Source organism: Rhododendron vialii, chromosome 8a (assembly GCF_030253575.1).
Source record: "Rhododendron vialii isolate Sample 1 chromosome 8a, ASM3025357v1".
Taxonomy (NCBI): Eukaryota; Viridiplantae; Streptophyta; class Magnoliopsida; order Ericales; family Ericaceae; genus Rhododendron; species Rhododendron vialii.
In genome coordinates, this window is record NC_080564.1 from 28,580,062 (window position 1) to 28,604,560 (window position 24,499).

Here is a 24,499-nt window from a genome sequence, read left to right on the forward strand (position 1 = left end):
TAATTGAACGGTCTAGATTTAAAAAAAACTCTTCCAAGGAAAAGTTTAACTTTTATGAGGAAGAGTTTGAGCGAATCTTGGCCATTTATTACAGCAACGGATGGCTATAGATTGGTTGTGTGTTGTATTTTACACAACCGTTATGTGTGTAGCACTTTTGTATACCATGTAGTAAGTTCGTTAGGTTGTGTGAACAAAAATGCTACTTGCACAACCGTTGTGTTGATTGTGTGTGTAATTCTGACCGTTCAGATGTATTTGGACAGTCTAGATTTTATAAAAACTCTTCCAAGGAAAAGTTTAACTTTTGTGGGGGAAAAGCTTGAACGAATCATGGCCATTTATTACAGCAATAGATGGCTAGAAATTGGTTGTGTTTTGTGTTTTACACAACCGTTGTGTGTGTAGCACTTTTGTTGTGTGAAATAGAGTATTATTACAGAGGTGTAAATGAGTTACGAGTTGAGCTTCATCGTGTTCGAGTTCGGCTTGTTTACTAAACTAGCCAAAAACTCGAACGTGAGCCGAACTTTTGAGTTTTGAGCCGGCTCGTTTTTTAACTTGAGCTTGGATCGATTATTGAACAAACCGAACTTTAATGAACTGAGTCAGGAGTTGCTCATGAGTAATTTGGTTCGTTTGCAACCTATACAAGAATTTTTTTATGTTTTACAAATTTTATCGATTCCAAAGGCCGAAAACGCACCAATGCAGAGGAATTGAACTCGGTTTGTTGAGAGTTGATTTTTGGTTGTCCACACTGTGCCCTAGCAAATTGATGAAACGTTAAATAATCGTGATAACACGAGACGATATCACTAATCATGTGAAAAAATCGCGAATACAGTAGGGGATGAGATGGTTTCTTAATGACCTTGAAGGGAAATTCCCTAATCTTAATTTAGTTATTTGGGACTTCTATTTAGTTGATAGATTACGTAAGATGGTGTCACTGTTGCATTCAATATTTCTTGCGAATATTTTACTTTGTTTGGGCAATTGCATTGTGTCACATTTACGGTTAGACCATGTGGGATTTCGGCTCAATATGTGTTCTCTGTAAATCCCGCCCGGGCGGTTATCTGGCTTTGACCTCTTTGTAACACGACCATATGATAATTACATCTTATTAAGTTCTACCTCTCCTATGCTTGAATTCATCAATTCAAACCACAACCACAGCAGATCTTAGAAAAAGCTGAAGACAAATTCTCATCAAATAATTCATGTACCTGCTCTGCATGACAAAATAACAGACAGGAATTCTTTGATATACTGTAAGTCTATAACACAGTGCACAAACCGGAAGAACATCCGCAAAAATAACACAACCGTAATTCAACCCAGTTATGCAAAAACAAATACGACAACACTAACAACAACAAAATCCATATAGTCTCCAATCATTGAAGGTATGGACGGGAGAGAATTAGAGACAGACCTAACCTTTGGTAATATGCGAAAACAAATCTTATTACCTATTAAAGTTTGCTTCGGATTCCTGCCCCAGCAGAAACAATTTCTTGGAATTGACAGCAGAAGACAAGAATTGTTTTAAATTGTAGCGAGAATCATTGAAGTTAAAATGAAAACAGAGAGAATACTCAATCTGGGGATCACAAGTTGGCCAGTTAATTCATCTCTGGCAATCACATAATATCCATATATGGAATTTTATAAACTTTGCTCCCAGCAGATTCAAATTCATGGATTTGCAGCCCATTCATACCCTGCAAAGCTAAATGACCTTACATCAAAGTACCCGAATCACTTGAGACTCACAGCACCTGACGGTTCATTTGCGGGCGTACACACACACTCTGTTTACAAACATTTATTCATCTCTATCGTTGACTAGCCGTGCATGCTCATTATGCGCAGACATGTGTATCACTCATAAGATGGGAAAAACCGGGTTCAAATCATTGGGGCAGATAGGTACATATAATTCTCGCACAACGAAGTTGAGTAAGATGCTTAGCAAGAATCAAACCAATGCTCTGCAAAATCAGCTATCCATTTGGCTGGTAATCTTCTATATGCACCTTTACTGTATGTAAAAAAGGACATACCCAGTGCACGGAGCTCCCGCATATGTGTGGTCTAGGGAGGGGTTGATGTATGCAGCCTTACCCCTTCCATATATCAATATAAACGCACGTGTATATATGCACACACACACACCCCTATGTTCATATATTTCACAATAATCAAATTGCTCGAATATGCTATTGGAAAACAAAGTGATCATGTGTACGAACAATGGGAAATAATTCTATTCATTGGCAGCTGAAACAAATTTATCCAAAGGTTTAAATATCACTTTCCCATTTTCCTTCCAAGGCTCGAACTGTCCGAGCTCAAAGGAACAAGCTTTACGACAGTTCTTTACTCACAAGTAGATGTCCATAAGCAGGTGCTCTGAGAGATTTCAATAGCTTACACTATAGCACTGTAGCAAAATTGGATGTGGGGCTTATAATCAAGAAATGAAAGCAGTAAATGATCACTTATTTCAACATAAACTTCTTAAAGCAGTCATGTATAAGAGCAAATAGATTTCGTTGACACAACCAATATTTGCCAAAATAAAAGGTGACATGCCCAAAAGATTTAACCGCATTGTACCACTGGTAGATCATAACTGATTTCAATACCCATGAAAAACTTCCGCCATTAGTAGTAAATTCAACAGCAATGGAGAAACACAGAACACAACAAACCTATTACTAATAGGCATGGGGCAAAAACTTCATGCAAAGCACACCCAACATTGGATCCCATTCTTACCCATCCAAACACAAAACAAAAACAAAAATGTGATTGCATTCTAAAGAGAAAGGTGGGTACAACTATGGTTAACCGGTCTAAAGAACACATGCCCTCCACAGGGAAAACAAATGAAATACCACAAAGTTCAAAACTTAATTTATGTCAGCAGGCAAAATTTTGAAGGAAATCAGCGTTTCCTGTTGCTAATACAAGGACTATGAACCATATGTACAAATATAAACTTCTTCAAAATTTGACGACTCGTATAAACTATGAATAAATGTACAAACACATTATCCTTGTGTATGGATGACAACTAAATGTGCAAAATGCAGATGAAATTTATGGCATTGGGCGAAAATATCTCACCTCGGCAGCGGCATGCAATTGTCTGGCCTTTCCACGAAGAGGATCATGCTGCTTCCTATGAAAGAGATTTATCAAGCAAGATTAGCACAAGCATAAAATTTCTCCCCACGCTATAATTTACATCATGGTACACTCCCAAAATCACAGCAATACCCATGCCAAATGTGGTGTGTTCCTTTACAAACTTCTTTATATGTCGATCCAAATATATAGTTTTCAGCCACCAACTCCTCCCAACTTTGCCACCGTGGAAATATCTAGGATTTGTGGAATATCAACTTTTGAGCATGAGTAGGGTGATTGCAACATTCGATTAAGTATCCACATGTCAAAACTTCCATCTTTGAAAAGGACCCTTAATTAGCAGAATTCCCAGCTATGCAGTGCATCTAAGTATGCATTTTGTAGTCAGAAATCTTCAGCTTACAAATTTTTATTACTTGGTGACGTATTGCTGGAGGATTTTCCTTCAAGAGATCTAATACAGCCAACTCATGCTTCCTCTTCAGTTCATCTAGCTCTTGTTGCTGTTCAGTCAACAGATGCTCAAGTTTCTCCACAATGATTCTAACATCATCCGAGTCAACATCACTTAATGTTTCATTGTTCCCTCCCAATGCACGTGGTCCATTGCCAAAAAGAAAATCTCTATTGCTGTTACTTTCGTCAAATGGTGAAATAGTGGACAAAGCAGTTTCTTTTTTGTTCCAATTATCATGGACCATATACTCATCCTCTTGCGGTTCAAGTGAAACATAATTTGAATCCCCATGTCTAAAGTCACTAGGACATTGTTCATTTTCACCAATCCCAGTATGCCCAGTGGTTTGTGAATCTTCAAGAGACAAGTTCAAAGGGTCAAACTTTATGGGAGAATTACCATCTACCCCTTTGGGTGAATCTGACCAGTACTTCCGACCAGAAGGAAGACGTTCCAACACAAGATTAACAGAAGGGGTAGTAAAATCACTTGTCAAATGAGAGGCATCATTCTTAGCTTCAGAATAACTGATGTCAGATACTGCAACTTGATTACTGACATCATTGACAGAAAGTTCTGCGGGTGCCCAGTCAGGGATATAAGAACGAATTTCTGAGTCAATCATCGAAGCAATAGTTGATACATCTTGATCCGTTAGGTCCAGCTCCTCAACCATTTCACTTGCAACAGTGAGCGTTGTATCGAACTCAGTATCAAATGGGAAGTGGATATTCCGAAAATGACCTGGGCCCATGTGGAGACGTCAGTAACAAATCTATAGAAGCCAATAAGTATATTGTTTTCTTGAAAGGAAACAACAAAGACCAGTTCTTTATCTTTATCTGGATCAATTTAGATCAAAATATCGCATTGGACTAATCTAATGTTCTCTGGAAAATTTTGCAGCTAGAATTAAACATCTGTCGGGTATTATATCCTAAAAAACATGGGATATACAATACCTTGGGCCTTGGGTATGCGGTATTGTTATCCTTCACTATTAATCGGATGAGATCATAGTTGTTAAAAATCTATGATACATGTACGATTTGTATCATTTCCTTCGGAGAACGATACGTATCCCACCTTGTATCCTTTTTGTATAGAAATTCTACAATATGATCGTGTATCTTACAATTTATACGCGTATCTTAATTCGGTACATATCCTACGATTACTTATTGGGAAAAAGTCGGACCTTATTTCAAGAAGCAGAATCCTAAATGCATTTATTTAAGCCGTTTGATCTAATTATGGTATCTTTCAAACCATTTGATAGAAAGTCAACCTCAATGCATGGCTTGTATAGAAGAAAGAACCATACTTCGATTGTGTTTTGCCTGACTTTTCTTTCCCTAACAAAGGGAACAGAAAGCCTAAATGTAATAGGCTCCAGTTAAGAAACTTGAAATTCATGTAGCCGACCCTAAATGATTGGGACGTAAGGCTCGGTTTGGTTTGGTTTTGGAGCATGTTTGTTTGGCTAGTCTAATAATGAAAGATATGTCATCCCATCTAGTGTTTTCAAATCGGGATACGTATCGTGTATCGTTTAGTTGGACAATATTTTTGAAAAAGGGAGAGCAAAAGTGGGGAATGAGACTATTTGTATTACAATACTCAAACTTTTTTTTGGCTTGGTACAAAATGGCTAGTACCTATCCCTAAATATACTACTCTATGGAAGGCTCTAGTACAAAGATATTTTCATATAAGATAAACTTTGAGGTAATTCTAGAATTACACATGTGACTAATTCTCACAAAAAACTCTATATGTTTTACAAGGATATTCTAGAGCTTCTAGAGTTAGATATTTTAGAGTTTCTAAAAACTAGATATTGTATCTTCTTCAATAATATCTTCCATTTTGGGTTTTGACAATTAGACTTGTTTAAACTTAACTTTCTTGTGCAACAATACTAAAGTTAGTTTATACTTCAACAACGTTAATCATAATTAATATAAAATTAAAAAGTAGATACACCTAATAACACCAACCAACTATTAAAAAAAAAAATCTCCAAAGGAAAGAAAGTAAAAACAGACAACCTGTGGAATCTGCTATTCTTAGTTTCAGAAATATAGTGTTCATGTCCTTCCTTTGACCCTCTACAGTGAAGTCTCGACTTCCCTCTGGCACAGGGTCCTTCAAATCTGAAAATTTGTTCCTGTCAGAAACTAGAAAAGAGCAACAGGGAAGGCATCAATTTTAACTGCTTTTGAAAGTTTACCTGCATTATCAGCATACAGTGGTAGGGGTTGGCCAATTATTTCACTATCTTCATTAAACTGGAGAAAAGGATCCATAAGAAGTTCCTTTGCAGGCAACCGGTCAGAGACTTCAGCAATACATTTTTCTATAAAAGCTCTGACTCCAGGATCCTTTACTTTTGCCAATGCTGCTGGCTTAATTCCCTTCAAAAGCAAAAGGAGGAGGATAACAAAAGCCACTCTACTAGTTCAAGGGATAACTTGTCAATGATACTTGACACCGAATCAAATATGTGATCATGGCCGCATAAATATTGAAATTTAACAAGAGGGAAAGGAAGAGGAAAAAGGAAGAAAAATACTACTGGTACGATAAATGCTGTACACTAAGATCAAGATTCAAATGAATATCCAAAAACCAACCCGGGTCAACTTCTCAAATGGGTCAACTTCTCAAATGAATAACAAATCCAAGTATTTTGCTTCAAATCAAACCAATGATTTAATAGATTACACTCATAGCCCATTTATACTAAATTTTCATGCGCGCGTGCGCACAACATACAGGGCAAAACACAAAAGCATATATAATAGTACAACAAAGGGCAAAATACAATTGTGTGGTTAGGTTGCATTGTCTTAACATACTGGGAACTGATTGTAAGTCGGCCCTAAATTTGCGCCTTTTTAGCAATCCTATATTGTTCAACCAGTACATGTATCATACGTCCAAAGACATGGATTGCCAAGTTATTTCAATTGTAGTAACATAAAATGAAAATGGTGCATTCTGATCATCCTTGAACCATTGGTATTTTTTAGGGACATAAACTCGCAACATATGGCCAATAGATATCGTAGGCATTGGTCAGTCCGTCTTCCCATGGTTGGATAATGGGCACACTCGGGGGCCATTGAAGAGAAGATTTGTCATCTATAACTAGGGGAGACCTATTAATACTAAAGTGGAGTCCATTGGTGCATGGAAATGACCTAGAAGTTGGAATTCTGATACCCAGGAAAGAATGACAGTCTATTAGGTGTATACATGAATAATCAATGAGAAATACATGCCTTCCCTTGGTCCAAATGTACAATGTTGGTTAGTAAAAAGGGCTAGCTTTTTTATGTTTTCCCCTTTTACCAAGTGGAAACTCATATAATGGAAATTGGCATATCCGGGGCTTCAACAAATAAACCATAATCCAAAAATACTTTTCTCACTGCAGGGATTTTCTTAGAGACTCTGAACTCTACAAGGTGGCAAGTGTGAAATCTAAATTTCCAAGATGAATTAGACACATGTGAAAAGGATGGTTTGATGGAGTTAAAAGGTAATTGTGAAGAAATCACAAATGCCTTACTGATGTCACTTTCTTGTATATTTGAGCAGCATTCGAACATTCAACATACGGGTACTCAAAGGTCACCAGTTCCAGCAAGCACATACCAAATGCATAAATATCTACTAGCTCATTGTATTCCTCCTCATAAAGCTCTGGTGCCATGAACTCGGGAGTACCTAATTTCACATTTGCAAAACATTATTCCACCTTCTGCGAAACATTCCAAGGCATCCAATCCCAAAAGAATGCAAACTCAAAAGAAAATAAGTCCTCACCAATGACACTATGAGCTGATCGAGCCTGATGAAGAATTGCAGCGAGTCCCAAGTCTCCAATCTTCACCTCACCTTGGTTTCCATTCACGAAAATATTATCACACTTTAGGTCGCGATGGATTACAGGCGGGTCGTGGCTATGAAGATAGAAAAGGCCCTCCAAGATCTGCCTGGACCATTTCTTCAACGCCCTTACATCAACGTGCTTGTGTTTCTTCCGATATCTATGCACAAACCAATAAAAACATAAAAAGGAATCACTAAGAATACCAAGTTGGAAAAACAATAGTTGGAGATAAGACAACAGTATAAGTAACATACTGCCGCAATGTCCCAGAAGTGAAAATCTCGGTAATGAAGTTGATATTATCCCTTTTCTTGTCCACCCATGAGTTGTAAAATTTGATGATATTCTTGTGCTTGAGAGTCTTGAGCAAATTAACTTCTGAATACAGTCGATCCAAGTCCTCAGAATTCCGCAAGAGATCTGCGACCTTAACTTGATTCCAAGCTACTTCAATTCCTTCCAATTCATCAAATGCTCTATATCTAAATGCCCATAACTTAGGTCAAGGATAGCCAACAAACATGCGCATCAACTCCGTCTCAAACGTACAAATACAATGCACTAGGGGTGTTTGCTGCCTGCAGCTTATGACATTTTTTGGTCTCAGAAGTCGTTTTAATTTGTTTGTCACTGCTTCTGCTTTTAGTTAACGGGCCAATACTGCTTACAAATTCTGTTTCCTTTAAAAACCTCAACTTTAATTCTCTGGCTTTTGCTTCTCACTGATCACATTCTACCATAAGTCCACCTACAACAACCACCCACTAGGCCAAACTTCCAACAAAAAATCTTCATAAAGGATACACCTTTTTGAACGCCCCTTTACCAAGAACCTCTTTATACTGCAAATTGTTTCAGAATTATCCCAAATGAGAACAACATTCATGGAATCTCAACACTATCATCAAGTATCAAGTAACAAAAATGAAACTTGAATACATATTCATATATGCGCGCGCGCACACACACACACAGAGGTGTCTATCTATATACATATGGTATTTATATTTATGCACTAACCCGACCATATCGACCGGACGGGTCGATCTCGACGAACTCGGTGTCAGAATCCTCCGGGTCCGGTTCAGACGACGAGTCAGGGGGCATTCTCTGAGTAGAATAGGGGGAAATCAGAGTATTAGGTAACCAAAATTGCTGGGTACAACCAGATCAGTTTCCAATTCGGGTTGAAAATTTGATCCGAAAATTGCGGGTATGGACTAAATGTTTCAGGCGTGTAGGTATCAGGGGATTCAAATGTGTAGAAAGGTAAGAATTCCAGAGAGAGAGTCAGAGAGAGAGAGAGAGGCAGAAGTGTGCGAGGAAGGGAAACGTGCGGCGGGGTGTGAGAATGAGGGGGGCAGGGCGGGATACGCTAACTAGCCGTGACTGACTGACTATTTCCATCCCCATACTATGGCCGTAAACGAGCCGATTCTACATTGTTGAAATTCGTTTGTAACTGAACTCATGACGAAATTAATGAAAATTTGATGAGTCGAGTTTGTCATATATTTGAATTGAACTTGAGCTTGCTTATAAACTTTAACGAGCCGTTAATATCATATATTTATGTTCTCATACAAATCTAAAGATATAAATAAAATTTTTAGTATGTACGTAAGTACATTCGTACATATACAAGATAAGATGATGGAAATATATACATAAATAAGTTTTAGTAATTGTCCAACGTTTATACTTGTCCAAATTCTACAATTATCATTGTGTACTTATATAGGATTCCCACGATATAAATATACTCCAGGTTTGTGAGCCTAATCGAGGCAAATACTGATAGGTTTATTATTTGGCTTATTTTTTAACCGAGCCTAAAATTGAGGCTCATGTTCGATTTATATTTAAAAGACAAATCGACTTGAATGAACATTTACCAAATTGAGTCTCAAACAATTTATCAACTCCAGTTCCTTTACAGCTTTACCCCACACCAATCCTTTCACCTTTGTCCTAGACTAGTAGGGATGACAATTTCTCCAAACCCAATGGATGCCCGCCCCACCTATTTGGAGGCAAATATTAACTCATTTTTTACCCAATAGATGTAGGTATCGTAGAACATACAAAAATCTCTACTCAAATATGGAGCGGGTATGAATATGTGATAACCGTACCCACACCAAACCCAATGATGTACACACACATATATGCGTGTTTTTGAATAGTATGTGTATACAGTATATACTAGTATATACTGGTATTTAATAAGTGTATTAGGAGTTACAAAAAGTTCATGGATCGTTTTCTATACATTTTTTTTATATAATCTAAAGTTTGTGGATACTATTTTTGTGTGGCCTTGTATTTTACTTTTTATTTAAATTGTTAGTGCTTTTTTGTTGTCGTAGCATAGATGAATCACTTTTTACTTAGATCCTATCGTTCTTTCTTGTTCAAGTAGTTTGGATATGGATTTATCCGAATATACCCGATCCCCAATGGAAGGCGGGTATGCATATGGTAGATTGTCCGGTATCCCTTGTGTATGGAGGCAGAGATGTAGAAGAATTCTCCAATTGAGGATCGGAGTGTCATCTCTATAAACTAGATTTTCGGTAATTTTATTTGTTTTTTTTGAACTTTTGTTGAATTTATGTTGATTTTTTTAATCTTTTCTTTTTGATGAGATGAATCTAAAAATTATGATAAAGAAAAAAATTAATAAGGACGAAAAGATTTAAAAACAACTATTTTTATTGTGTTTAATATCATCTGGAGTTAGATCCCATGAAATACATTCCATAATCTCTTTTTTAAGTGAGAGAGAGAGATAGACGTACCGTTCATTTGTCAAGATTGGCTACGTTGGTGTTCTGTAGGCTGTGGTTCTAGTCAAGTTATCCTGGAGAAAGACGTCAATTCAACCTTAAGGTTCTCAACGCCCTTCGGTAGGTGGCGAATATGTTTTAAGAAGATTGTGAAAAACACAAAATTCGGTTTGCATTTATATAGTTTTTCGTTACTGTTGATCCATTTTGTTAATGTAATCTGTCATCAGTTTATCGTATGTGTAATGGTAGTTATATTCTGGAACTATCCGATCATGTTATATTTTATCCCAATATATATATATATATCACTTAGGATCCAATGAGGGATCCCGCACGGCCTTACCGTGCGGGACTCCCCTTTTCCGATCGAATTGTGATGATTCGAGCCGTTCAAAGTGTGCAGAACGTGATTTTAAGGGTACCCGCGAGAAATCGGCAAAAAAATTGATCGGGAAGGGCTTGATCCGAACAGTTTTTTACTGAACCGTTCAATAAAAAACTGTTCGGATGAAGCCTTTCCCGATCATTTTTTTTTTGATTTCTCGCGGGTACCCTTACAATCACGTTCTGATCACTTTGAGCGGCTCAGATCGTCGTAATTCGATCGGGAAAGGAGAGTCCCGCACGGTAAGACCGTGCGGAATCCCTTAGGAGATCCGGACCGATATATATATATATATATATATATATATATATATATATATATAGAGAGAGAGAGAGAGAGAGAGAGAGAGAGAGAGAGAGAGAGAGAGAGAGAGAGAGAGAGAGAGAGAGAGAGAGAGAGACATACATACATACATACACACACCAGTTAGGATCCAGCCAGGAATCCCTGACATAAGCTTAGGTCCGGACCTTCCTATTTCTCCTCTTTCCAGATCGAATTTCGATGATTCGAGCCGCTCAAAGTGATCGGAATGTAATTTTAAGGGTGCTTGTGAGAAATCAGCAAAAAAAAAAAAGACCGGGAAGGGCTTCATCCAAACAGTTTTTTATTGAATGGTTCAATAAAAAAACTGTTCAAATTAAGCTCTTTCCGGTTATTTTTTTTGCTGATTTCACGTGGGCACCCTTAAAATCACATTCTGAACACATAGAGCGGCTCGGATCATCGAAATTCAATCGGAAAAGGGGTGGTGCGGACTGGAATCAGGTCAGGGATCCCTGACCTGATCCGGATATATATATACACACAAATTATCAAGTGAGGGATCCCTCACTTTGTTAAAATGCGGGACTTTCATTTCCCGATCAAATTTTGAAAATCCAAACCGTTCAATGTGTGCAGAACGTGATTTTAAGGGTCCCCGCGAGAAATCAGCAAAAAAAATGACCGGGAAGGGCTTCATCCGAGCAGTTTTTTTGAACCGTTCAATGAAAACTGCTCGGATGAAACCCTTCCCGGTCATTTTTTTTGCTGATTTCTTGCGGGGACCCTTAAAATCACGTTCTGATCACTTTGAGCGGCTCGGATCATCGAAATTCAATGGGAAAGGGGAGTCCCGCATTTTTTTTAAATGCGGGATCCCTCACCGGAACCCGACTGTATGTGTGTGTGTGTGTATATATATATATATATATATATATATATATATTGATTTTCTGCAATAAGGGGAAAAAAAAAAAAGAATAGCCCAATTAGCATCCTCTAGTTCTTACCATTAGAAAAAATCAAGATTCGAGTTCGCATAGACGTTTGTGTGAGTTGAGGGCTATGAACAGCCTTTCAACCATTTGTGGACTAACTTATAACTTAGCCCCCGCTGACTCCCACATAGTCCTACTAATGTAGTATACAGTATTGAAAAGAAAAAAAAAAACTGTCTGCAGCATTGCTTATGGCGTCTTTACCTGGACTTCGTTGAATAAACCTTAGCAGGCAGTTTAATAATACTTTATTTAGCAAGACAACTTTTTTTAATCCAAGGTCGGTTTGATTCCTGTTGTACTCTCCAGTAGTTATTAAACTTATTGTTCCCTATGTCTGGTGAAAAGCAGAGAAGTACTCTCTATATACTCCTTTTTCACTGGATTTGGAGCATAGATTTCCACGATACAGAGAAAGCACATGAAGTGGGGGGTGGGGGGAGGATTAGTCAAACCTTTAATTACCAAATCCAATTAAGATACGCTCTCCGATGTAAGTATTCTATTAGGAGAATAAATTCTTTACATTGACAGTGTACTAGTAGTCCAGCGGAAGAGTACTGGACTTCACTAACTACAACTAACACTATTAATTTTTGGCGAAGAAAAAATTACGAGTTCTTGAAAAACCACATGATAGAAAAGCACAAAGTGAAGAAAAGAAAAGAAAAAAAGAATGGTGGGTCAATGGTCTCCTTTGCATTTTGTTATAGAAGGGTCTTTTCTTTTTAAAATTGAGTGTTTGAACCATTCAATTGATACGCATCTTAGTAGAATTCCGTATAGTAAACCCACAAACATTGATCGTACAAAAAGAGATTTTGAACCTGATCGATACCTTTCGAACGAGGGAACTCTTAAATCTTGACGATAAAACCAAACATGTGCCGGTGATACATGGGAGGGTCCCGGGCAGTTAGGATGATAATAGAATAGAAAAGTAGTGGTATACAGGGAAGGAGGACTGAAGACATGGGGGCCTTCTTTTTGCTTTGGTAGTTAAAATTAAGTCGTGGCTTGTGTGCTGGTTTCCTTTAGAAATGTTTTGTGTTAAGTGAGTACAATAATAATGATTTTTACGTGTTAGAAATAATTAAAGGCTCGATTCAATTCTCACGTGGTCTTTATATAAAAAGCATTGCAATATTTCACTATGATCAGAATTATTCATCTTTTAAATCACCATTGGTCAAACCATTGTAGCTTACTCATGCATCCATGTTGATGCCAAGAAGCTAAGGTGACCTCGGGTTCTTTGTCAATTTTAAAGTTGCGTGTTTCCGGTTGATCCAAATTAGGCCAAAGCCAACAGAGGGGACCAAAAAAAAGAAGGTTTTGTAAACCCAACAAAAAGAAATTCTTGGAATTAATAGAACCAACATGGTAATATATATTTATAGGAATGAGTTATTCTTAGAACTTAGATACTTGAAAATAATATTACCGAGAGAAGTAAAAAAATCGATTGACATCCTTGATTTTATAAGGTCTTATTGGAAAGATGACGACTTCCACATGATATGGGTTGCTTATTGAATGTTGTTGACTACATTGGTCATAGTTGCTTCAACATAGAGGAGTTTTTCTAAGATATGGGTTGCTTATTGAATGTTGTTGACTACATTGGTTATAGTTGCTTCAACATAGAGGAGTTTTTCTAAGTTGAAATTGAAAAAAACTTACGTTCGAACTACCATGCCCCAAGAGAGATAAGTGGATTGGCTATTATTTCAATTGAAAATGAGTTTCCTTGAATAATAATGCCTTGTTTAGATGGTGTTTTGAAAATTTTTGAGTTTGGTTTTCGGGTAATGAGTGGAGAGAGGAATTAGGGTAATAATTGGAGATAGAGGTAATGAGTGAAAAGAGATAGAGAGAGAAATGAGAATAATGATTAGAGACAGGAGGGAGAAATGAGAGTAATGTTTGCAAGTAGAGGTAATGAGTGTTTTTTGAGTTGGATTTTTTTTTTCAAAATACCATCCAAACAAGGCATAAGTTAAAGTAAGATGACATAATTGAAGAATTTATTTTCAAAAAATGCAAGGAGACTTGTTTTGTTTGAATTGGATCGTGTTAACCATAAAGCATTATAGCTGTTGTTATATTTTGATTTTTTGATGTAATTCAAACTAAAAACAAACACAATGTTATATTGAATTTTTTTTTTGGGCATTGATTAGAACTTCCTGTGATGTTGGACCACTAGGTTCATTTGCGAACTTTGTAGAGGAATGATGCAGTAGCATAGGTTCGAAATCTGAACGGACTAATATCCCTTAAGAATAGATGTACTGGAGAGGTTAGAATAGTCTATGGAAAGAAATGAGAGGAGTGATCTAGAAGGGTGAAGAAGATAGCAAGGTTGAACAGAGAGGGAATAGGTAGTGGAGACCTTAACTCAAGATCCCAAGGAGGAAAGACAATAGAGCCCTGAAAGGAGGATAAGAGCCCCTTTGGAATCAGTGCTCACCAACTTTCTCTCTTTAGGGAATGTTCACAATGAGCTCTATGTCATTTGATGAAGAGACGTTTCATATTTATAACCCACACGAGCTAATGTTCGGACACCAAGTGGCGCGCTAGTAAAATAACACGTGTCCCTTCCGTACCCCCTGATCGCCGAGGTGTCGCTACCCTCGCGATGACCGCGAGCATGACGGTAAGCGTATCCTCTTATTCGCAGAGCCATTAGATCCTATTCATTCCCGTTAGGGCAAGGTCGTGACCTGTTTGGTCGTGCAAGTACCGCTGCCAAGCCTCAAGGGGCCCCTCGGGTCCTGCCTAGAGTTTGGACAAGTTGTTAGTGTATCTTGTTTAAACCGTGTTATCGTCTCTACTATATTGGGACCGGGCCAAGTACTCATCTGTATAAATACAGTTCTCTCCTTAAAGGAGGAATATGGACTTGCGACCCTCATATGGGCGCAACATAGAAATGGATAGTGCGTGGCTCCCACGCGCGGGGCCACGTGTCGCGCAACTGAGGAGCCACGTGGCGAGCTAGGGTTCGCCGGTTAAACCGTCAATTCCGTGAAAGATGAGTATACATGTCGCATGCTCATTGGCTAGTCAAACAGTCAACGGTCGCGTCCATTGACCCTTCCCACAGCTGCCAATTAATATTATGCTTGCCAGATTAGAACTTACGTTCAAAGTGATAATCCTCTTACTATGGTACTGAGAAGTGAATAACTATGCCTTTCAAGTTCTCTTTGAATTTTATGCCTTCGAGTTCTGTCCTTCGAACTCTTACAGTGAGAGAGGACGGTGCCTAATTTAGTTCAATCATACAATTCTAGTACACTTCAATTGTTCAACTGTTGCCCAGAGTCCAGACGGATGCCGCCAGAAACCTTGAGCAGCCTGGTAAGGCGGTGAATCTGATTTAACGGCACCATGATTTACCCTTTTTTGGCAGCCTTGATTTGGTTTTGGGTGCATTTCTGCTAAACTAAATGAACTACAGGCTAATGACAATAGTGATAAGTTGTTTCCGCTAAATGGTATTTTTAGATGATATAAGTGAGGAAAATAATCTGCCAAGAAATTCGTGAAAACATGGACTTGATAAAAGTAATCAAATTGTTTCCGTTGAATGGTATTTTAGTTGATATATGTGAGGAGAATGATCTGCCTAAAAATTCGGAAAAATATGAACTTTAGTCTGTTTAAGTTTAGCAGAAACGCACCCTTAATTTTCATATTCCGTTCTCAGTTTTATTCCCAGAAGCAGTGAAAGTCACTATAATGCTACTGCTCTATGCATAGTGAAGTTTTACAGCTCTTCCACAACTACTTCCAGTACTGTTGTGGCATACAGTGCTTTGTTAAGACCAAAGAGAGTGGGTAATGACAGGTACTCACCTAACATAAAGGTGATAAAAGGTGCTGGATATAAGAAGAAAGTGAGGAGCTCGAGGGCCAAGCTTCTAAAAGGGTTCTGATAAAAAAAAAAAAAAAAAAAGAGCTTCTAAAAGGGTTAAAATGGATGCCCTTAATAACGAGGAATAAACAGCTAGCTAACCCGTTTGTTCAGGGGAACAAAAGGCTTGTTTTATTGGTTCGCTGAGAGAACAACCAGTTGTAAGGTTAAACTTACATTCATCCTGAAACATACTCCTTGTTTGTTGGGAACTGGAAAACCGAGTAGAACACACTGTGTATTTCTATATGCATTTGACATTGGCTCCAACATCTCTAGCTAACTACAACTAACAAAGTGACTTCCGTCGAGGAACAAAAAGGTCCTCTTTCATGTCGTATCCAAACTCGGATAATTTCCCCGAAAAACGTCTTCTTTTTTTTTTCTTCCGATACAAGTGGCCGAGCTTAGGTTTGGAAATATCTGCTTATTGAGACTAGGTTTTTCCTTGCCAGGGGCTGGGTAAACTATTTTCATATGATTTCCAAACTTGTAGATATAATACTATTAAAAGCAATTGTTTACCCACCCCTCATTGCTTTATAGTATTAACAAAGACAGTTAAATACTACCTTGAAAATCTCAGTCTTGATTCCAGTTGGTCAAACTGATACCCTGCGCCATGATTGGCATCTTGCTTTGGAGTACCAGATTAGCTGGATTAAGGGATGTCCATTAGCCCGAGTGTCTTAAAAAAAGAAAGCAAAGGGTGCTTTCTAAACTTAGTTTTATGTAATATTTGGTGTCCTTTACTCTTTTTTTTTCCCCTTTCTTTTTGGGAATGGTAGGATTTGTTTGTTTCAACGCATTAAAAAATTGCGACAAGTTTTATTTTTATTTTTGCGGAGTGGGACAGCAGCCCTTAAAACGCTGTCGTTTTGGGGTTAACTAGTGCTGACACTTTTATTTTGCTTTTAGTTCTTGTTTGGTTGGCCTTCTGCACTAATGATTTATTTTTGAAATTTTTACCTCTAAGTACAGAAAAATGGTACTTAATTCCCATTAAGAAGAGATGAAATACTTAATTACCATTAGGTCCACTTTTACAAAAATAAATTTACCATTAATGGAAGTGTCACCCTAGGATTTTAGGGTATTCTAGGATTTTATGGTACCCTAGTGGATACCCCTAGTACCTAGGGCTGCAAACGAATCGAGTCGCTCGCAGCTCGGCTCGTTAGTGGCTCGTTCAAGCTCGGCTCGGAAGCTAAATGAACGAGCTCGAGCCGATTTTTTTAGCTCGTTCTGTAAATGAGCCGAGCTCGAGCTAAGAGCTTGAGTTAGGATAAACTCGGCTCGAGTCGTCTCACGAACCAAGGTATATATACTTAAGTTTATGATTTTTATTGTTATTTTATAATTTGTTATTTCCGTTTTCACTTTTCAATCAAACAAAGGAGGCGAGAGCACACGCACACCAATACACCCCCGCTCCATAGGAAAATAAAAGATATATACCTTCACAATTAAAATATTTTTGGTTGTAGTAGGCCTATGCGAAGATATATATATATATATTTTTCGTTGGTCATTTGAGGCTCGTGAACAAACTCGAGCTCGAGTCAAACCAAGGCCTGCTCAGCTCGAGCTCGACTCGTTAAGTTTTTACTGAGCTCGAGCTCGGGTTCGTTAAAAACTTAATAAACGAGCTTGAACACTGTAAAGCTCGGCTTGGTTCGGCTCGTTTGCAGCCTTACTAGTACCCTTGGGTACCTTAAAATCTTAGGGTACCCTAGGATTTTAGGGTACCTTAAGATTTTAGGTTTTAGGATACTCTAAGGTTTAGGGTACCCTTGAGTTTAGGTTTAGGTGCTTTCATAGAACCCTAGGGTTTAGGTTTAGGCACTTTCATAGGGGTTTTAGGGTGCACTTTCCTATTTATTTTGCTTTTAAGATTTGTTTGCAGAAGGCCAACCAAACAAAAACTAAAAGCAAAATAAAAGTGTGCTTTAGTTAACCCCAAAACGACAGCATTTAAAGGGTTGCTGCATGTTGCTGTCCCCCGACTCCGCTTTTAATGAGCAAATGTTTTTATTTGTTCACATGTGTCACAACCAGCTTTCATTCAAAAGTTAGCCACTTACACATACTCAATTGAGCTAAATTTTAACATATCCAATTAAAAAAATAATTTAAAATTTACCAACGGATCAAATTATTTGTGTGAAACTTGTAGCGAGCCTCACATGACGATGTACGCCATATGTACAAGTCTTGGTCGGAACCCGTAGCATTGAGCGGATAAAACATTGGATCGATGATCTTGACTCGTGAGGGGCTTAGATTTGCTAGATCTTGGACAAGCATCATCACAGTTATTCACAGGTCACACAGCACAGGAGGAGAATCGAGCATATCCTATGTGCACACGAGAAAATCAATGTATACACATGAAAAGGACAGGCTGAATAAAAGTTCTATATTTCAACTATACAATTAATAATAATTAATCACAATTAATTACTATTATTGTAAGTTCTCTATTTCAACTAGATAACTTGGTCATCCTTTTATTATTATTTTTTTAAAATGGGAGATCAATACTATGGATCACAGTGGCCACAGACCAACATAAAAAAAACCGATAGAAGGTTTGACAACGCATTTATGCCTCAGGAGTTATAAATTAGGGTTCCGTTTGTTTGGGCGTAAAATGTTTTTCGATAAAATATTTTAACTATTTTCCATCGAAACAAACGGAGCCTAGGTTAATTAGAACCAGGGGCAGATCAATGGCCTTTTTCTCAATCGGCTAACCCTAAAAATGTATAATGTTTTATTTCCAAGGCTAATTCGAATAAAAAAAAAAAGGTTTTTGGCTGAATTCAGAGGCACCCAGATCTCGCTCTCCATCACTTTCTTTGCTGGACAGGAGCGCGTGGTTGGGCAATTGGGATCAGTCGGCAATACCCTGCTCAGTGCTCACATTCCCAACTTAAATGTGTGTCTGTCTGCCAAAAAATCAAAAACCGCGTTGGATGTGGGATCCATTCTGAAATATCATACAAATGATCATAGTATCTTAATTTATTTTAGATATACATTTTTAAGGATCCTTGTAAAAAAATCAGCTAAGTCAGATATTAGTAAAGGTTAGCTTGATTAGTTTTTTGCTCAATTTTTTGAAAGGAATTGAGCATGGAATCGGTCAAATCCTTATCGATATCCAATTGAGCTAATTTTTTTACAGGAATTATTTAAAAAATAATTTAAATAATTTGAGCGACTCCAATCATTTGTGTAGGATTTCGAGATGGGTCACACACAACGAAGTGTACAAATGGTGTACGCATAGAAGGACTCCTGAAAAATTGGTCCCACGGTTAATGTGAGAGTTTGTGTCTTTGTGTGTGCATGTGTTTGTGGTTGAAGAGTTATTGGGTCTAGAGACTTTGTTCGCTTTGCTTTTTCAGAACTGCCTCCTCTCTCTCTGTACAATTTTCAATAAATTTTCTTTCTTATTATTACTCCAATGTTTCTATCTATTTCTCTACACTTATTATCCGAAAAAAGTAGTATTCAATACTCTCAATATATAATCTCTCCCCTCACATAGCATGTGGGGCTCACACTAAACCACATGTAAGCCCCGCATGTTATGTGAAAGGAACGGGTATCCGAAAATACGGAATAATTATCGTATCATAAAAACCTTCCTCAAAACCTAAACCATACAAAGCCAGAGATTTCTTGTTCAAATCTCAACATGCAAACCACTAACTAATTTATACCTTCAAAATCTTAAGGTCGGTTAATACCATAGAAATATGGAGATTGGAGAACAAGGGATTACACGTACCTGATGAATTATTTGAGAAGACATGGGTCGTCGACAAAAGAATTAAAATAAGACTTGTAGTATTAAAAAATGGGTACTACTCCCTCTCTCACTCATCTAGTCATCTCCATCTCTATGCCAGTTCGGAAATGCATATTTTTATGTTCCATCAATGCAGCCAAGAACCCCTCTGCTGGCACCATCTCAGCTTCCTTCTAAAATTTTGTCACTAAAACATCTCTCTCTCTCTCTCTCTCTTCAAACTCAATCCAACTCACTCGTCTTTTTTCCTTGCCACTTTCTGCGAAAAGGGTCTTTCACAAAATGCAAGACCCAATAGCAATCCCTGCTTCTTTCCCGTCAGGTGAAAAACCAGCCGATGACACAACCTCAGTGACAAAATCAGGCCAGAGCGTATACATCTCCGTCTACAAGACCAAAATAGCCGATCAGAGCCGTTCGATCACCATCACATGGTGCAAGAACCTCCTGCTCCACGGCCTCTCTGTTTCACTACAAGGCCCCAACGGCGAGCCCCACTACAACACCTGCAAAATCGAGCTCAAACCCTGGTGCTTCTGGCGAAAACAAGGCGCCAAACGGTTTACCGTCGATGGAAAGCAAGTCGAAGTCTTCTGGGACCTCAAGTCGGCGAAATTCAACGGCGAGACGGAGCCGTGTTCGGAGTACTACGTCGCCGTTGTTTGTGATGAGGAGGTGGTTCTGCTCATCGGGGACTTGAAGAAAGACGCGTATCGGAAGACCGGGTGTCGCCCGGCTTTGATCGATCCGATCATGGTCTCGAGGAGAGAGCATGTTTTTGGGAAGAGGAAGTTTTCGACAAGGATAAGGTTTCGTGACAAAGGCAGGTTTTATGGGATCTCAATTGAGTGCAAGAATGTTGGGGGCTTGAGTACTGATGAAGGGGGTGATCCTGAAATGGATATTAAGATTGACGGGGGAGTGGTGATTCAAGTCAAGCACTTGCAATGGAAATTCAGAGGTAATGAGTATGTTTATGTGAACAAGGTGAGGGTGGAAGTGTATTGGGATGTTCATGATTGGCTTTTTAGTCCTGGTTTGAGGCATGCCTTGTTTATTTTCAAACCTAATCTGTTGTCCAATTGTTCTCCGTCGTCGTCGGCGATTTCGTCGCTGGCGTCGACGCCGTTGTCGTCTCAGACGGGCAGTTCTGGGTCTGTAGGAGATGGGTTTAATGGAAGTGGGTCGTCGTCATCGTCATCGGAGTCGTCGGAGTTTTGCTTGTTTCTTTATGCTTGGAAGGTTGAGTGAATTGAAGGGATGCTGGTAACTCAATGATCGACTTTGCACAATATATTTAAGAATTATCTGATGTGATTAATTTTGAGTAAAATGACATGTTTGATCATATCCAAATATGATGCATAAATGTGATCACGGATAAAGTTATTGCAAGCTCAATTGTGTATTATTGTCAATTTTCAGCAAATAGTTTGGCAAGGGAAAATCGGGATGGGTTGTGAGATAATTCAGTACTCCGAATCACTTCAAAGTCATATATTCTCATAAGGTCCACGACTAAGTATATGAATCTCATATGAACACGTGGTTTTGAAATGGTCCGAAACACGTGACGGTACTCCGAACTACTGAATAATTACTTGAATGAGTTGCTTTTTTAAGTGTCATGTGCCCAATATGGAGTGTGGTGGTGAGGATGGAGATTGGGTTTCATGGGTTGGGGAGCAAGCACATGGAGCTGTAGGTGGTGGGGTCCAAGGGAGAGAGAGTGTTACAGCTGGGGTGTGGACAAATGAGGGGCATAAGTGGACAGGACAGATTGGATCACATACATGCCAATAATTTCCAATCTAGAGGCAGTATCTCTCCCATTTCATATATTCAATTGTTTCTCTCTCTTTGATCTGATCTTGAGAAGTGAGCAATTGTTTATGATATGTTTGTTTTCTCAATTACGTATATAGCAGGTGGTTGAAAATATTAAGGAAAAAGTTGACAAGATTTTCAAGGTTCACCGAATGTCCGTAGCAAAACAATGCTGATGTATGTAACGTGGACTCTATGATCAAATGCATATCCTATTTTTCTTTTCAGTGTCGTAAAAGTTTACTTTATTAGCTTAGTTCATGTGTGGCTTCGTTCATGTGGTGCGTGCTACGCGCCATTAACTCCAGAGAGCCGGTGCACCTGCGGCTTGCACACCCGAGCGTGTGTTTGACAGTGCGCTGTGTGGCAGCGCACTTAGCACATTGGCACGAGGCGCCTATATGTGCTGCATCTTCTTATTGCGACTTAACGCCAAGGTGGCAGTGATGTGGCGTACATGTGGCTGGTAAGTTACACGGGTTATTCTAGAAGTTTGCTGGTTAGTTAATCAACCGTTAGTGATTAATTAACCAAGGTGTGTGCTTGTTAGGATGGTTGCGATCACAACCGTTGTTGCCAATTCACATACCTGGCCGCTCAGATGAAACGATTGGGTGTGCAGTTACGACGCAAGATCGAATAAGTGTGATCTGTGTTGTAGGATCTAATCTAATTGTCGTAGGATCTAATCTAATTGTCACAGACTGATGGGTACGATCAAGAGCCATGACCCATTCGATTGGGTGCATCAGGGTCTATAAATAAAGCCTAAATTCAAGCCATTCAGTACACCAATAAATTCCAAAAACTCTCCTTCTCTCTAATTGGTTGATTTCTTGTACTGTTATTTCGTTACTCTGCAGAAACAAAATTAACTATCTCTTGGTTCATTTGTTTTTTTTTTATCTTGGCATTCTGCCCATTATTTGCTTGTGCAAATGCAGACAGAAGATTATAAGATTGGATTTCATTGTATCATTGAAACAAGTTTGCTGCAACCCGATGCACAATATTTGATGGAAACAAATACTATTTTTCTGAAAAGCGACATTGTATTCTAATGTGACTCGAAGCGTTACTATCAAGGCTTTCAATCTCCAAAGTTTCCAAATTCTGCAACAACAATTTGATGAGAACAATAGTGATGAGTTTAATGAGCACATGTCATCAGATAATATAATTCACATTATATGAAAATTATATGTGCGATATACATTTAATTTCACCCGCAAAACTTTTAACTAAATACCAGAATTGAAAGCTGCTAATGCCTATTGCTATCAATTGAAATGCTATTATTGCCTGAATGCAATCATATGAGTGAGACTCCAAACTTGCCCATTAGATTCGATATCCAAAATAGTAAAATCTTTAGTTATTCAACAAGTCCAATTATAGTACCCAAAAAGCACAAATGCTCATATTATAAAGTTGGAACCGGGGACCTAATGTGCCCGCTAGATGGATCTCATCTTGAGCCCAGAAATATGATTCAGACTGTTAACTTTGTTGAGATCAACACATAATTTGATTAGAAAGATCAAGGACCAAAACACTAAGACTATGTTTGTTTTGAGATTTTGGATTTAGAATTCTCTCTCTGCGCACAGTTTTCAATACATTTTCTCTCAATTATTATTTTCATTTCTTTATCAATCTCTCTACACTCATACCCAAAATTCTAAAACTAAAATCCCAAAACAAACATGGTCTAAATTTCATCATGAAGTATAAAAAAAATTACACTGAAAAAATGCATCCTAAGTTTGGTGGCCGTGACTTCGTTGGCCCCACCTTCGTTCCGCACTACGCACAAAAAGGGAAATCTTGGATTTGCACTTTGTAATATGGAAACTAAATAGATTTTGTGAAATCTTTGTTATGGTCCTTTTGGAGTGTTGGTTTTGTTGGGTTGCCCATGAAAAAGTAGATGAGCCCAATAACTAAGTTTGGCCCAAGTTGATCTTATGGCAGCTCAATTTGTATTTGGTGGAGTTAATTTGAAGAGAAGAGATTAGGGCTTCACCATCCAAAGCTTGAAGCAAGCTTTGTTTGACGGAGTTAACGTCATCTGCGATCCCAATTTGTTCTTCTTCCTTCATCGGTGTTCTTCTCTATTGAGATTAAGGCTTTTTTCGTCTGCCCCTAAAACGAGAGAAAATAAGCGTTCTTCAGGAAGGACAAGGGAGGGGGAGAAGTAGAAAAAAGCAAACTTGTTCAGGGGGGATTTTTGAAATTAAGAACAATAGCTAACTTGAGTTGGGTTGGGTTAATAGGAGTTAATTATAGTGGTCTCCCCTCTCCTCTTAGCCAATGAGAGAGAGGGTTTTGTTCACCCTCTTTTAGGGAGGGTGAACAAAATTGGTCTTGATTCACAGAGCAGAGTGATGCATGTTCGAAAATGTGGGTACCAATGACGGGTACTTATGTTTCCTTGCTGTCTTCAGAATGTCATTGGAAACGAGAACAATTTAGGGGTGATTTGGATTAAAAAGTCGAATAGTAACTTTTTTTTTTTGTTTTTATTAAATTTTTTTTCTCATTTGTTAGTTTTTTATCGAATTTTAGTGACTTATTGATTCGTCTAGATGGGAGGAATTCAAAAGTAAAAAAATTTGATTGAAACTCATATTTTTCTTAAAAAAGACAAAGATAAGTAAAAAAAGTTGTCTTATTGACTTATTTTTGCCTTTATTCAAAAAATTATGAGTTTCGATCAAATTTTAACTTTTTCGATTCCTCTCGTTGATACGAATCAATAAGTTACAAAAATTTGATGCAAAACAAAAAAATACAAAAAAAAAATTGAATAAAACCAAAAAAATAAATCACTCAACTTTTTAATCCAAACTCACCCTGAGAAGAATAATAGGATTTTATTAATCTCCAAAGTAGTACTCCTACAATCGACGGAACTTTGCTTCTACAAAACTACTCCTAAAACTGGTAAGTGAGTAAATGACAA

General features: G+C 38.1%; 2 protein-coding genes across 2 annotated transcripts; one reads left to right on the forward strand and one right to left on the reverse strand.

Annotated features, from left to right (window-relative positions):
- Window positions 1–2,808: 2,808 nt before the first annotated feature.
- On the reverse strand, window positions 2,809–8,865 carry LOC131335908 (probable serine/threonine-protein kinase WNK3). The gene is made up of 8 exons (XM_058371466.1): window positions 8,544–8,865; window positions 8,328–8,365; window positions 7,778–8,005; window positions 7,457–7,680; window positions 7,200–7,357; window positions 5,856–6,039; window positions 5,674–5,778; window positions 2,809–4,366 (listed from the first exon to the last, which is right to left on the reverse strand). Exons 1-8 carry the CDS (start codon window positions 8,628–8,630, stop codon window positions 3,531–3,533), a joined length of 1,860 nt encoding a protein of 619 aa, XP_058227449.1. The 5' UTR covers window positions 8,631–8,865; the 3' UTR covers window positions 2,809–3,530.
- Window positions 8,866–19,989: 11,124 nt separating this feature from the next.
- LOC131298732 (uncharacterized) lies at window positions 19,990–20,958 on the forward strand. Its single transcript, XM_058324206.1, has one exon. It carries the CDS (start codon window positions 19,990–19,992, stop codon window positions 20,956–20,958), a length of 969 nt encoding a protein of 322 aa, XP_058180189.1.
- Window positions 20,959–24,499: the final 3,541 nt, after the last annotated feature.

Bases quoted from the DNA above. Each gene is read 5' to 3' on its own strand.
- LOC131335908 (XM_058371466.1), bottom strand. From the start codon at position 8,630: ATGCCCCCTGACTCGTCGTCTGAACCGGACCCGGAGGATTCTGACACC. The intron at 6,040-7,199 runs GTAAGGCATTTG...TTGCTTTTGAAG, and splicing joins TATACAAGAAAGTGACATCA to GGAATTAAGCCAGCAGCATT. The intron at 4,367-5,673 runs GTTGTCTGTTTT...ACATGGGCCCAG, and splicing joins AAGAATAGCAGATTCCACAG to GTCATTTTCGGAATATCCAC.
- LOC131298732 (XM_058324206.1), top strand. From the start codon at position 19,990: ATGCAAGACCCAATAGCAATCCCTGCTTCTTTCCCGTCAGGTGAAAAA.